General features: G+C 51.2%; 1 protein-coding gene across 4 annotated transcripts in view; it reads left to right on the top strand.

Moving 5' to 3' along the window:
• The window catches only part of IQSEC1 (IQ motif and Sec7 domain ArfGEF 1), a 331,046-nt gene that overhangs the window by 94,314 nt on the left and 221,222 nt on the right, over positions 1-15,510 (top strand). For all 4 annotated transcript variants that reach the window (XM_079934545.1, XM_079934546.1, XM_079934549.1 and 1 more), the window contains exon 2: positions 305-334. In XM_079934545.1, coding sequence (XP_079790671.1) covers positions 305-334 — 30 coding nt within the window. The remainder of the gene's footprint in view (positions 1-304; positions 335-15,510) is intronic.

Genomic DNA, 15,510 nt, shown 5'->3' on the forward strand with positions numbered 1-15,510 from the left:
TGGTCTGGGTGCTGCCTTGCAGAGCCTGGACACAGAGTTCTGGAACCGTAGCTCCTCCTGCAACTCTGGGGTTGCTTCCGAACTCCTGTAAAAACAATTACCTTCGAAGTGATGGGCATGAGGGGGGTGGGAGAGGAGCCCTGAAGCTCCTAGAGGTGGCCCTGGGGCTGGGTGGGGGCAGCTTGCTGAGGCTGGAGAAGGGATCCTGGGCAGCGGGGCTCAGGGGCCCCACGTCTAACATCCTCGCCTGGGTCCCCGGCAGCGGAGGGTCTGCATTCTAAGCGTGTGTTCTCTCTCGTTGCAGGTCGGAAGGAGAAAGCTCCCGCAGCGTCAGGTACGTGTGTCGTCAGCCTCTGTCTGTGCCTCTGTCCTGGGAGTGGGCGGCGTTGGTGAAACCATGTGCTTCGCTTTCTCTCTGACGGGGTCTGGCCAGGTCAGAGCCCTGCCCGCCACCTGGGCACCTTGGCCGTGCTGTGCTGGCTTGGGGTCCTGGAGCTAGAGCGCCAGTTTACTGCATCGGCTTTCCTGGTCCTTGAGTGACCTTCACGGAGTCACCCCGCCTGGTGGTGGTTCCTTCCCATCGGGGCTGATGGTGACCGGGTTTGCCTGGGCTGTGACCCACGTAGGGCCAGAATCGTCTCAGCTCAGACAGCCCCTGAGGCCAGGCTGGGCAGGTGGGGCAAGTCTCTGGGCACTTTGGTGGAGGCGCGGGCTCTCAGCCTGGACTGCAGTGTCTCTCCAGGGTGCGTGGAGCAGACTGATGGTACTTTCTCGGGGCCTGCGGTGGAGACCCCTCTGCCTCCCCACCCCTACCAAGCTGGGGGCTCTGAGTGGACCACGCGGAGGGTGTTAGTGCCTCAGCCCAGGGGCTGGTGCAGCAGGTCTCAAGGCTTGAGCTGGGGCCGAGAAAGCCATGGGGGATGGGAGACAATGGGTGGTAGAGAGAGTGGGGGCAGGAAGGAGAGACAAGGAGGCAATTAGAGAGCCACAGGGGCCCCGGGGCCCACTGGCTGCAGACCGGATGGTAGGTACATTCCCGTGACCCCCTGGGGAGAGGAGACCCTCATCCGGGTCTGGCGCTGGGAGTGTCAGGCAGGGTGGGGTCTTCTGGGCAGCCTGCGGAGCCAGAGGCAGAGGTGAAGGTGGCTGCACCCCGGGGAGGCTCCCTGGAGTCAGCACCTGACGCACTCGGCTGTGGCGTAGCCCAGGAGACACGGGCGGGGCGAGTAGAGGGCCTGGGGCTGGTGGCCCCAAGCCATGCAGGGTCCCAGCCGGCAGCAGAGGCACACACACTCAAGGGGACCCAACAGAGTGTCACAAGGATGAGGGCCTGAAGGGGCGGGGCGAGACGCTCTGAGGGACAGAGGGTGTCCAGGAGATGCAGGAGGAGGCCCGGCCGGGCATTCAGGGACATCCCAGTGATGCAGCTGGGAGAGAGGAGTGTGCTGTCGGCTGCCGGCGGGGAAGAGGCCCAGGGCTGCTGTCCGTGAACAGAGCCAGGTGCAGGAGAGCGTGGGCCTCACGTTACATCCTGGGGCAAGGGCAGGAGACACAGGCAGCCACAGAATGTTCTCTCAGGAGGTGGGGGGCAGGGCAGGCAGGGACAGGGTGGCCGCGAGCCTCCCCTGAGTCCCTGTGCTGTTGTTGGGCTGTGAACCGTACCCGTGTATGACCTCTTATTAAAAATCGAGAGCCGTCCGAGCTGAGGGTGGGTTGCTGAGCAGTGAGCGTCCCGGCACTGGGGGTGTGCAATGACACTGGAAGGGGATTGGCTCGCGGATGGGGGGGTGAGGTCCCGTCCCCTGCCCCGTTGGCATCTGAGAACCCCCCTCTCTGGCTGACACACTCACCCAGAAGGTGCTGCGGCTGAGATGGGGCCCTGCACTAAGGTCCCCTGAGACCTGTGGGTCCAGCCGGGCTCCCCATGAGCAGCGGTGGGAGGTGTGTGTAGGATGAGCGAACCTCGAGGTGGCCAGCGAATGGCCCTGAAGAGCTTGGGCGCCCAGCCAGTCCCCCACCTCCAGCCTCAGCATCTCGTGGTGGTGGTGGTGGGGTGTCGGGAAGGTGGTTCTCTGAAGGCACTGACGCTGGGGCCGGGCCCAGGGAGGAGGGTTCTCCCCTCGGGGGAGGGGGGAGGACGTGTGCAGGGACCCGGAGCTGCATCTCTTGGCTGCCTGGCGGGAACAGGAACGGCCTCGGGACGCGGGTGGCGGAGTGCAGCGTGAACATACGCTCCCAGCTCCAGCCAGACGGTTCTCAGCAGGACGCCGGGCACTCAGGCGCCAGGCAAGGAAGAAAACTGATGGGGGCGTGAGCAGAGAAGGCTGCGTTTCAGCTCTTCTAGGGCTGAGGACCCCACCCCGATGGCTCCAGCCCGCTTGGCTGTGTGCACTCCTGGGTCGTGGGTGGAAACCGTTAGGACTTGAAGGTGCCGTGTTCAGGTCTGGACTGCGTCTCCATCCTGCGTTTCAGCTCCGGGGCTGTGGACGCCGGCATCAGGCCTTGGCCACATGTCACACCCTTTGCTCGCCGGTGTGGGCACAGCACACACGCACGCACGCACGCACACACACACAGCCCTCCCTTTGCTCAGGACCAGGAGCTGCCAGGCTGCTCAGATATGACCTCTGATGGGTCCCAGTCCTCTCCCCATGCTCAGGTCGCTGCCTCCCAGCACAGCTGCAAAATTGGGTTTCCAGGGAAGAGTGTCGTGGGGTCTCTTCTGTCAGTGAGCCCAGACCCCGCCGGGTGGCCTCTCCGTAGCCCCTCGGCCCTCAGGGCCGCAAGAGGGAGTGCTCTGAAGCAGGGACCCTCTGCTTCTCCTCCACGATCCCCGTTGCCCCTCGGCCGGCACCTCCCACCTGTGCAGTCTGGTTTTCCGCTAAGTCCCCCTCGACTTCCTGCTTGCTCCCACCCGGCGGTGCTCCTCGCCTTCTGAATGCGTCCAGTGACTCCCTGCCTGCCTTCCGGCTTGTCCGTGTGACTCGGGCCATTTCCTCTGCCCCCTCCACGGGGCAAACCTGTGCCTTTCTCGGAATTCCCCCAAGCTGCTGCCTGCCTGAAACTTTGAAGGAGGCAGCAGCTCGGGGGGATTGAGGGGGGCATGGATGAAGTGCTGTCCTCCCCTCCACCCCTTGATGCTGAAAACCTGGCCTCTGTGCACCGGTGCCGAATCGAATCTCAGAGACAGTTTGGGGTGAAGTTGAAAAGAAGAGCTTTATTGCTTTGCCAGGCAAAGGGGGACACAGCAGACTCCTGCCCTTGAAAACTGTGTCGTCTCCTCCCAGGAGGATTTGGTGAGGAGGTTTATAGCAATGGTTCAAGGGTGGGGTTGCTGATAAGGATTACAGTGTGTGCGGGACCTGTAGTCCTTTAATCTGGTCTCCGTGGTCTCTTGATGAGCTTCTCTGGTTCCTTTAATCTGACCTCAGGTGGTCTTCTCTGGAATGAAGAATGCTGACGTCTTCCATCTGTAGGAGTTTTAGTTCTGTAAAGAGCTCAAATATGTTGTTGTGTGTATCTCTTGAGGGGAACCAGGACCCCGCCCCAAGGCTGCACTGTTGTTTCTTGGCGTCTCTGCATCCCCTCCGTGCCCTGATTGGCAACTGTTTGAACTGCCCTTTGGAACTCAGGGAAGGTCGTACAGGCTGCACAGAGAGGCTCCTTGCCCAGGAGGAGCCCCGCAGGGTCCTGCTCGGTTTCATCCTTGCCTTCTGTAGCTGCTGTGCCTGCTTTTGATATCCAAGTTCATGCTGCTTTTGCGTCCTAGTGATGTGAGCCCCTGTCTTACTTCCCCAGGCAGAGTAATGGGCCCCAGATGTGGCCCTGGGTCGTTTCCAGGTAGGCCAGCACCTTCCAGGCACACGGCAGGCCGCAAGGGCCTTAGTGGAATGAATTTACCTGGTATCGCTAGGTATCCCTGGAGCCCCAGCCTGATATCTTGCACATAAAACATGGACAAGCTAATGTTTGTTTTATTGGATTCAGGACCCATAAATGTTTTCAGGCCGTGAACTTGGAGGAAAAGAGAAAAGTGGACCATTCACCTTGGTCAGTGGAGAATCCTTCACATCCCTACGTCCACAACAAACCCTCACTAAAAATAGTGGGCAGAAGGGGCCACCTTTTGGGGTTTTTTTTGTTGTTTTTGCGGTACGTGGGCCTCTCGCCGCTGTGGCCTCTCCCGCTGCGGAGCACAGGCTCCGGACGCGCAGGCTCAGCGACCATGGCTCACGAGCCCAGCCACTCCGCGGCACGCAGGATCCTCCCGGACCAGGGCACGAACCCGTGTCCCCTGCATCGGCAGGCGCACTCTCAACCACTGCACCACCAGGGAAGCCCAAGGAGCCACCCTTGACGTCTGGGTTTCGTTAGGCTGGCAAAGTGAGGTATTGATGGACGGACGCCCTGAGCGGATTCTTTGCTGAATGTTAAGGAACTGAACCCTGGGAGACCCCCTGTTGCTCACACCCTCCCCAGGGCCCCTTCGTGGGGAGGTTATTTCTCTTTAGACTCCAGTGATCTGAGGCATTATCTTTCTGCTTGGCTGTCTCAGCCTCCCGGAGCAGTAGGAAACTGCTTGTCCAGGAGAAGGCTGTTTGAGAATTCGCATGCACTTCTCTTCCCCGAGGCGAAACATTTGCAAGATCAGATGGATTCATTTTCCACAAATGAAATGACTCATTTTTGACCATTTTGCAAACGTAGGACTTTGCTCCTTGTGCCCGGGGAGCATGTGTCTGCTTTTCACTCCATTCCAGGGGAAGCTTACGAGGCCCAGACTTTGAATCTTTTAATGATTTATTTAGTGGGAAAGAGGAGAGGTTTGCAGAGTTTGGAGTTTGAAAAGAATGATGAGCTGCGTGGAGGCCCCAGAAGGAGTGCTGATACTGTATTTAAGATGCAAGGACTTTCTGCACGGTAAAGAGTTATTTTTCCTCTCCCTGGCTCTCATCAGCCCCTTGAAATGAACTCATATTCACCGGTGGGAATTAAGTATCATTTAACGAGTGTTCACCATGGGTCGGGGCCTCACCTCATCTGTGCCAGCCCCACCCCTGCATGCGAATTATTAGCCGCATTTTTTCAGCTCTGGGAAATGGAGGCTGAGAAATACTAACCAGCTTCCCTGGGAGCCAGGACGTGGAACACCAAACCTTTCCAAGTCAGAATTCCTGGTGTCCTTGTTGAAAATGCAGATTTCCAGGCCCGTCCTTACCGTGATTGAACGCAGCTGGCAATGTTTGCTGTGCTGGGTGAACAGAGCTGACCGCTTACCTCCAGGATGGACTGGGAGCTGGTTCCAAATCAGAGAGAAGGGCTGGGGGCCTTGTCCGGCAGGGTGTCCAGAGAGCCTGGACGAGAGGCTGAGCAGGTGGCCTAGGACGTGAGCAAAATCTTGCTTAGCACCATGGAATGGAAGGAGCAGAGGCACTGGATTTAGACAACTCTGAATCCAAATCCTTTCTCCTCATCTTTCCCTCGTGTCACCAGGGATCAGACGCTGAACTCTCCAGGCCTCAAATTTCAGTCATTCAGCAGTCTTTATTAAACATATACTGGGGGCTTCCCTGGTGGCGCAGTGGTTGGGAGTCCTCCTGCCAACGCAGGGGACACGGGTTCGAGCCCTGGTCTGGGAAGATCCCACATGCCGTGGAGCAACTAGGCCCATGTGCCACAACTACTGAGCCTGCGCTCTAGAGCCCGCGAGCCACAAATACTGAGCCCACGTGCCACAACTACTGAAGCCCATGCGCCTAGAGCCTGTGCTCCGCAGCAAGGAGAACTACCACAATGAGAAGGCCACGCACCGCAACGAAGAGTAGCCCCCGCTCGCCACAACTAGAGAAAGCCCGCACTCAGCAACGAAGACCCAACACAGCCAAAAATAAAATAAGTCAATAAAATAAATAAGTATATTAAAAAAAACAATAAACACCTTCTGTATGCTAACCCCTAAGGGCATGAAGACCAGTGAGATACAGTGAATGAAATGGGAGCAAAGATCTCACCCACAGCCAGTGGGCCTGTCAGAAGAGGCTGTTGGTGGAACAGTGTGTGACAGGAAGTACCATTCAGTTCACTTCTACCTTCTTCTCTCCTTTCTCCTCCCTCCACCAGTCTCTGGAGACTCACCTCCTTGGAATCCAGAGGGAGGATTGGAGGCAAGCCGTTCCCAGCTTGGGGAACATCCACGTGGCTGTCTTCCATCCTCACTTCCCTCCCCCCACCCCGAGATTTCTTGTCTCTCAGGGCCAGTTTCTTACTTTGCATCTCCTTGGCTCTGTGCTGCATCCTGAGCCGTTTCCTCAGGATGGCCTTTCAGTTCACTAATACTCCCTTCAGCTGTGTCTATCTGCTGTGGGGCCCATCCCTGGGGGGCTGAGGCTCTTGGGTGGGGTGCATATGTGTTCAGCCTGATTCTGGAGGTACCATTGCGCCTCTCTTTACAACAGGAAATAGAAAGATCTTACAGGAACCAGATTCAGGTCACTGGGCGAAGAACCCATCTGGCTGGATATTTTATTTTGTTTTTATTTTAATTTTTATTTATTTTTGGACCACCCCACACAGCTTGTGGGATATTAGTTCCCCAATCAGAGATTGAACCCGAGCCTCGTGAGTGTGGAGTCCTAACCACTGGACCGCCCGGGAATTCCCTCTGGCTGGATGTTTTAGAAAAATCCTCCGGTGACCGTCTAGGAGATGGGCCAGAGATGTTTGGGGGGTATCACGGCAATGCCAGCCTCATAGAGTGAGTTGGAAATGTTCTCTCTCCTGAATTTTTTTAGATGAGTTTGAGAAGGCTTGGAGTAAGTTCTTCTTAAACTATTTGGTAGAATTCACCAGTGAAGCCATCAATCAGGTCCACAGCTTTTTTTTGTCCAGAGTTTTTGATTACTGATCTAGTCACCTTACTACTTGTGAGTCTATTCAGATTTTCTATTTCTTTGTGACTCGGTCTAGGCAGGTTTTGTATTTCTAGGAATTTGTCGTTTTATCCAGGTTATCCAATTCATTAGAGTACAATTGTTCATAATCCTTTTTATTTCTCCACAGTTAGTGGTAATGCCTCCGCGTTCACTTCTATTTTAATAATTTGTCTCCCTTTTTTTCTTAGTCAGTCTAGTTAACAGTCTGCCAACTTTGCTAATCTTTCCAAAGCACCAACTTTGAGTTTTGTTGATTTTCTCTATTGCTTTCCTATTCTCTATTTTATCTCTGCTCTAATCTTTATTGTCAGCTTCCTTCTGCTAGCTTTGGGTTTAATTTGTTCTTTTTTTTTTAGTTCCCCAAGTTGTATAAAGTTAGGTTATTGATTTGTGATCTTGTTTTTTAGTGTAAACATTTATAACTATAAATTACCCTCTTAGCACTGCTAAGTTTGGTATGTCCTGTTTCATTTGCCCTTATCTCTAAGTATTTTCTCATTTCCCTTGTGATATATTCTTTGGTACAAGGTTCTTTTGAGTGTGTTGTGTAATTTCCACAAATTTGTGAATTTCCCACTTTTCCTCTGTTACTGATTTCTAACTTCATCCCACTGTGGTTGGAGAAGATACCTTGTATGATATCTATCTTTGAAAATCTACTAAGACATAAATTTGTACTCTAACACGTGGTCTGTCCTGGAGAAGGCCCCATGTGTACTTGTGTGCTGTGTTGGTGGGTAGGGTCACGTGTGTCTTAGATCTGGTTGGTTCATTATGTTGTTCAAGTCCTCTGCTTCCTCACTTATCCTCTGTGTGGTTGTTCCATCCATCCCTGAGAGTGGGGTATTGAAGGCTCCAACTCTTATGTAGAACCGACTATTTCTCCCTCAGTTATGCCCATTTTCGCTTCATGTATCTTGATGATCCGTCATTAGGGGTGAAAAAATATATACACTACATTTGGTAGTGTATATATGTCCATGCCACTCTCTCACTTCGTTCCAGCTTACCCTTCCCCGTCCCCGTGTCCTCAAGTCCATTCTCTACGTCTGCGTCTTTATTCCTGTGCTGCCCCTAGGTTCTTCAGAACCTTTTTCTTTTTTTTTTTAGATTCCATATATATGTGTTAGCATACGGTATTTGTTTTTCTCTTTCTGACTTACTTCACTCTGTATGACAGACTCTATGTCCATCCACCTCACTACAAATAACTGAATTTCATTTCTTTTTATGGCTGAGTAATATTCCATTGTATATATGTGCCACATCTTCTTTATCTGTTCATCTGTCGATGGACACTTAGGTTGCTTCCATGTCCTGGCTTTTGTAAATAGTGCTGCAATGAACATTGTGGTACATGACTCTTTTTTGAATTACGGTTTTTTCAGGGTACATGCCCAGTAGTGGGATTTCTGGGTCATATGGTAGCTCTATTTTTGGTTTTTTAAGGAATCTCTATACTGTTCTCCATAGTAGCTGTATCAATTTACATTCCCACCAACAGTGCAAGAGGGTTCCCTTTTCTCCACACCCTCTCCAGCATTTATTGTTTGTAGATTTTTGGATGATGGCCATTCTGACTGGTGTGAGATGATACCTCATTGTAGTTTTTTTTTTTTTTTTTGCGGTACGCAGGCCTCTCACTGTTGTGGCCTCTCCCATTGCGGAGCACAGGCTCCGGATGCACAGGCTCAGTGGCCATGGCTCACGGGCCCAGCCGCTCCACGGCATGTGGGATCTTCCCGGACCAGGGCACGAACCCGTGTCCCGTGCATCGGCAGGTAGACTCCCAACCACTGCGCCACCAGGGAAGCCCTCATTGTAGTTTTGATTTGCATTTCTCTAATGATTAGTGGTGTTGAGCCTCCTTTCATGTGGTTGTTGGCAATCTGTATATCTTCTTTGGAGAAATATCTATTTAGGTCTTCCACCCATTTTTGGATTTGGTTGTTTATTTTTCTTATATTGAGCTGCATGAGCTGCTTGTATATTTTTGAGATTAATCCTTTGTCAATTGCTTCATTTGCAAATATTTTCTCCCATTCTGAGGGTTGTCTTTTTATCCTGTTTATGGTTTCCTTTGCTGTGCAGAAGCTTTTAAGTTTCATTAGGTCCCATTTGTTTATTTTTGTTTTTACTTCCGTTTCTCTAGGAGGTGGGTCAAAAAGGATCTTGCTGTGATTTATGTCCTAGAGTGTTCTGCCTATGCTTTCCTCTAAGAGTTTTATAGTGTCTGGCCTTACATTTAGGTCTTTAATCCATTTTGAGTTCATTTTTGTATATGGTGTTAGGGAGTGTTCTAATTTCATTCTTTTACATGTAGCTGTCCAGTTTTCCCAGCACCACTTATTGAAGAGGCTGTCTTTCCTCCATTGTATATCCTTGCCCCCTTTGTCATAGATTAGTTGACCATAGGTGAGTGGGTTTATCTCTGGGCTTTCTATCCTGTTCCATTGATCTGTATATCTGTTTTTGAGCCAGTACCATACTGTCTTGATTACTGTAGCTTTGCAGTATAATCTGAAGTCAGGGCATCTGATTCCTCCAGCTCCGTTTTTCTCCCTCAAGACTGCTTTGGCTCTTCAGGGTCTTTTGTGTTTCCATACAAGTTGTGAAATTTTTTGTTCTAGTTCTGTGAAAAATGACATTGGTAGTTTGATAGGGATTGCATTGAATCTGTAGATCGCTTTGGGTAGTAGAGTTGTTTTCACAATGTTGATTCTTCCAATCCAAGAACATGGTATATCTCTCCATCTCTTGGTATCATCTTTAATTTCTTTCATCAATGTCTTATAGTTTTCTGCATACAGGTCTTTTGTCTCATTAGGTAGGTTTATTACTAGGTATTTTATTCGTTTTGTTGCAGTGGTAAATGGGAGTGTTTCCTTAATTTCTCTTTCAGATTTTTCATCATTAGTGTATAGGAATGCAAGAGATTTCTGTGCATTAATTTTGTATCCTGCTGCTTTCCCAAATTCATTGATTAGCTCTAGTAGTTTTCTGGTAGCATCTTTAGGATTCTCTATGTATAATATCATGTCATCTGCAAACAGTGACAGTTTTACTTCTTCTTTTCCAAATTGGGTTCCTTTTATTTCTTTTTCGTCTCTGATTGCTATGGCTAAAACTTCCAAAACTATGTTGAATAAAAGCGGTGAGAGTGGGCAACCTTGTCTTGTTCCTGATCTTAGTGGAAATGGTTTCAGTTTTTCACCATTGAGAACGATGTTGGCTGTGGGTTTGCCATATATGGCCTTTATTATGTTGAGGTAAGTTCCCTCTATGCCTACTTTCTGGAGAGTTTTTATCATAAATGGCTATTGAATTTTGTCAGAAGCCTTTTCTGCATCTATTGAGATTATCATATGGTTTTCATACTTCAGTTTGTTAATATGGTGTATCACATTAATTGATTTGTATATATTGAAGAATCCTTGCTTTTCTGGGATAAACCCCACTTGATCACGGTGTAGGATCCTACGTTTTTATCCTGTCTGCCAATCAGTCTTTTGTTTGGAGAATATAATCCATTTACATTTAAAGTAATTACTAATAAGGAAAGACTTATTTCTTTTATTTTGCTGTTTGTTTTCTATACACTTTATGGCTTTTTTGTCCCTCATTTCCTACATGGCCATCTTCTTTTGCTCTTAACGGATTTTTTGTAGTGAACGATTTTAATGTCCTTCTCATTTCCTTTTGTGTATATTCTATGGCTCTTTTCTTTCTGGTTACCATGGGGTTACATTTAACATCCAAAAGTTATAACACTCTAATGCCAAGTTATACCAGCTTAACTTCAATAACATACAAAAATTCTGCTCCTATACAGCTCTGACCCCACCCCCTTTCAGTTACTGATGTCACAGAATTACATCGTCACGCATTTTGTGTCCAAAAACAGACTTATAATTGGGTTTTTAATTACATTAATCTCTTAAATCAGGTAGAAAATAAAAAGTGGAGCTACAAACTGATGTTACAGTAGTACCAGCTTTTTAATCATCTGTGTATTTATTTTTTCACAAGGCTTTGAGTTACTGTCCAGCATCCTTCATTTCAACCTGAAGGACGCGCCTCGTTGCAGGCAGGTCTGGCGCTAAAGAAGTCTCTCAGCTTTGGTTTATCTGGGAAGGTCTTAATTCCTCCCTCATTTTTGAAGGACAGTTTTGCCAGATATAGGATTCTTGGTTGACAGCTTTTTTTCCTTCAGCACTTTGAATACATCAAGCCCACGCCGTCTGGCCTCCAAGGTTTCTGATGAGAAATCTCCTGATCTTACTGGAGAAAATCAGATGAAAGCTGTTTTCCTCTCAGCTCTATAGATGCTAACAATGTACCTTCACACCCAGGCCAGATCTCTACTCCTCTTCCATGCAGTTTCTTCATATGCATTACTTCCTGGAGCCGATAGTTCTTAGAATTGATAGTAAATGAATTCCCATTTAAATTCTATTCTCATTGTTTCCTCTGTGTGGGTTAGTTGGATTGTGAGCTCCACAAGGGAAGTTCTGGAATCACCCCTCAACATCCCAGGTTTTCAAATGCTATGTATTCGACATAATAACAAAAATAATAAAAATACTTACCTTACCATGTCTTATGCAACAGAATATTTTCCTGTAGTGTCGTGATGTCAGTTGAGTTGTAGTATTATTCTGAGACCAGAGTTTAAGGAAACAGAATTTAATATTTCAAGTGTCTATGTTATGAGGTCTTTAGAAGCCAAAAATTATTACAGATTTTCAAGCTAGAAATGAAAAGGCCACTGGATTATCCTACAGTTTTCATTTCGAATAAAGTAAATTTCAATCTTGAATAACCCACATAAACAGAAAGCTCTTTGGGTCCTTTTTTTGTTTGTTTTGGTTTTGGTTTTTTTTTTTGGTTGTTTGTTTGTTTGTTTAAGAGTAAAGGGGTCTTGAGACTGATCAGTGAGAAAACCACTGTGGTTTATCCCCAGCTGTGACTGGTCCGTTTCTTGCTCTGACCTCATAGGTGCCACTGTGATGTATTCACAGAAAACCTATAGAAGTCCCTGCTGGGCCCAGGTTTTGGGTCTTTATAGCCCAGGAAGCTGCCTTTGGTGACCTGATGGCATTGGACCCACAGTTGGCTTGTTTTTTGCTTTTTACCGCTGTTTTGTTTATTTTTTCTTTTTTCTCTACTCTTTTATTTTTCTTTAGTTTCTTTGTTCTTTTTCTCATTTTATCTGAATTTTTTTTTGTATTTTTAGTACAGTTAGAATTGTTGGTATAGTTAGTGTAGGTAGTATTATTATTAGCACAGTAAGTATAGTTAGCGTTGTTAGTTAATATTGTCACTTAGTGTAGTTAGCAGGTCACCATGGTGCAGGGCCTCACTGAGGCCTCCCTGCTGACAAGGAGGCTCGTGTGGACTGTCCCAGGCTCCTCAGGACCACTGGCCGAGGTAGCTTCGCCAAGGTGACATTGGCCCAGATGGCCATCAGGGTCGTTAAGGAAACTCAGCAGAGCTCCTCCAGCCTCCAGGCACTTTTCCATGAAGTGCACAGCATGAAGGTTTGAAATCACCCAACATCATAAAGTTATCTGAGGTGACTGACCGGAGGAGACCTGTTGGACCATTTACAGGCCGCAGGACACACGGAGGCCCGGGGCACATGGGCAGCTGGTCTCTGCCCTGCAGCACGGCCACCAGGAGGGGATCGAGCCTGGGACCTGAGCCAGGATATCTCCTCTCTGAGGATGAGATGGACACGACAGCTGCAGACTTGGGCCCCAGCGTGAGTTCATGGGCAGAGGAGCCTTGCGTCCCCACGCAGCTGTACGGGGACAAAGTGGGCGGCCTGAGGAGTGCCAGGAGTCAGGGCAGAGGCCAGAGAGCCCGCCGGTCCCCCAGCCAGCCTAGATGCGAGGACCACCACCTCCAGCCCAGCCCTGCGGCGGGGCCCGGGGCCTCCCCTCCTCTCACAGCACCAGCTGCCACACTGGAGCCTCAGAGAAAGCCGCACGCCCCCAGGGCGGGACCCTCCTGGGCACCCTGACGCTGGGACCCCCGCCTCGCCCTCTGGCAGCCAGAACCGGCAGCGGGTGGCTGGGAGATTCTCAAACTTTATCAGAAAGCATCTACGTTTCAGGCTGCCGGGCAAGAAGCGTCACAGCAAAGTGAGCCCAGTGTGACCCCTTTTGGACGGCGGAGGAAGGACGGACCGCATTTAAATGCAGAGCAAGAGGACGCGGAGCCAGGAGCCTGGCGACAGGTGCGGGAGGTGGGCCGGGGCTGGACACACACTCCCTCCTGCGAGCGGGAGCAGGGCCGGACGTGCGCGCTGTGTGCACGGATGCCAGTGGACGAGGGGTTGTTCTCTGCCCGAGATTCAAGTCAGGAGGGTATCCAGCATCTCCATGGTGAGCTTCGAGGACGAACTGGAGCTGCCTGAGGCAGGTCTGCCCCTCGGCCCCCGCCTAGGTGTCACTGCAGAGGCTGGACAGTCTTTCCTGCGGCGCTCCCCTCCCCCGCTCCTCTCTGTCTTTTCTTCCGTGCTGGTGGGGAGGGGACAGTTCTTGTCAAGTACTGGGTTCTTCCTCATCTTGAACTCGATGCTCCAGAAAGCTGCAACACAGACGCTCTGTTCTGCACCCTCCTGCCCAGAATGGGGGCTGCGTATGCTGCAGTCTGAGGAGCAGGGAGTGACGTGGTGCTTGGAGTTCGTCAGAACAACTAAATGCAATAATGACTTTAAAGAATTATCCCGGCAACTCCCAGCAGCCATACATGCGGTGCTGAGGGGAAAAGGCTGGGAGCCGCACTCAGGGCAGAAACGCAGACACTGTGCATTGCCTTCCTGCACGAACAGCACCGAACGTTTCCAGAAGGACTGGGGGGAACTTTTGGTCCTGTGCCCTGTGTTCATTATGACCAAGAGGTTCATTATAGGATAACAAAGCCCCGTGAAGCAGCCTGTGTGGGGAGTCGGAGAAGGGGGGGTGGGCGTGGCCCCCCGGAGAGGCTTGGGGTCACTTTCCTGTGCAGCTGGCTTTTCTGACTGTCATGCAGGAGTCGGGCCTTTTCCCCTTTCCCCATCTGGGAGGGGCCCCGAGGCCTGGGTTTGAGCACAGGAAACGGAGAGCAGGCATCCGGGCGGCAGGAAGCCGGGGTGTCAGGCACACGCAGGACAGAAATGGGGAGCGAGGCTGGGAGGCAGGGGCTGGGCCGGCCCCCCTTGCTTCCAGGCCCACCCCCACTGGTGCACCGTGTTCGGTGGCCCCAAACTCACGCTCCCCAGCTCAGGGCCTGGAAGCCGGCGGCTCCGATGTCAGAGCTCTCAGCCCCCGAGACCGTCTCCTCCTCTTCTGTGAGCCTCGGGCCTGGGCTGGGCCGTGGCTGTGCTTATTTCCCTCATCAGTCCAAGCTCAGTCCCACAGGGAGGGCTTTGGGTTTTTTTCTAAAGAGCAGGGGACCCACGAGCAGGGAGTGACACAGCTGCCTTCCATTGGACAAGACGCGTCTGGCTGCAGGTGTCCAGGGGGCTCGGGATGGGGGCAGGGGCGAGAGCCTCCGTCAGTAAGGGGGCCCCGCCAGCGATTTGCCAGCAAAACTCATGAAAAGCACCCAGACAGAATCTCATGATTTTTAGCTGGTTCCTGAATTATGAATTGCTTAGTGCAATTTGATGGACAGTCTTTCATACAGCATGACTTTAGGGTTGAGAGTGGTGAGGAGGGGGGAGGGCGCACTAGAAGGGGCGGGGCCGAGGGGTCCGGGTGGCTCCCAGTAGCCTTGTCCACTTCCCAGAGCACCGAACACTGACTTTCCACTGGTCACGCGGCCGCCCGGGACTACAGAGGTCCCACCTCCTCTGCGGCGAGGCTGCTTGTGTGACCAAGCTCTCCCTCGAGGACGGGTGGGGAAGCAACGTGCACAAGCTCTAGAGTATGTCCCAGGAGAGAGAAGCAGGCCCTTTCTGCTTCTCCCTCTGTCCTGCCCCTGGAAACATAAGCTCTGAGGTTGGAGCTCGGTCCTGCCCGTGGGGACGAGGCAACTCCTCTGGGACGACAGGGCAGCAGGGACAGGGGCTTCCTGGACCAGTCCTGGACTGTCAGCCTCCAGACCCAGCGCGGCGGATGCCAGCTTCCATTTGCCACTCTGCTGTGAGGCCCTGTGTTACAGCCTCTGGGCCTTTTCCTAAGTAGGACAGCAGTCCTGGAGGGGACATTTCTTGTGGCTCCCTTGGGTCCGGTTGCTCCCAGGACCGCAGCTGTCTGACATTTCCAGCCCACCCTTCCATAGGTGACAGCCAAGCTCAGCTGCAGCCCACTCTCTTCTCTGGGCGCTTCTCTGGAAATCTAACGCAGGAAGACAGATGCTCCCGACCGAACGAGCCAGGAGCTGATGTCTTCCTGGGGCACCAGCCCCACTCAGCCCCAGAGACGTAGGTTGTTTTGAAATATTCTGCACTGACTCTCTCCCTGCTAATATCTGCAGATTCTAATTAGATAACTCAGGGAACAGGCCGTCTCATGCGTGGTGTAACTTGATTATCGCTAGAAAGATGAGTTTGGAACTGACAGGTTCCCTGCTAGGCTGACAAGTATAA

The sequence above is a fragment of the Stenella coeruleoalba genome, assembly GCF_951394435.1.
Source record: "Stenella coeruleoalba genome assembly, chromosome: 10".
NCBI lineage: Eukaryota > Metazoa > Chordata > Mammalia > Artiodactyla > Delphinidae > Stenella > Stenella coeruleoalba.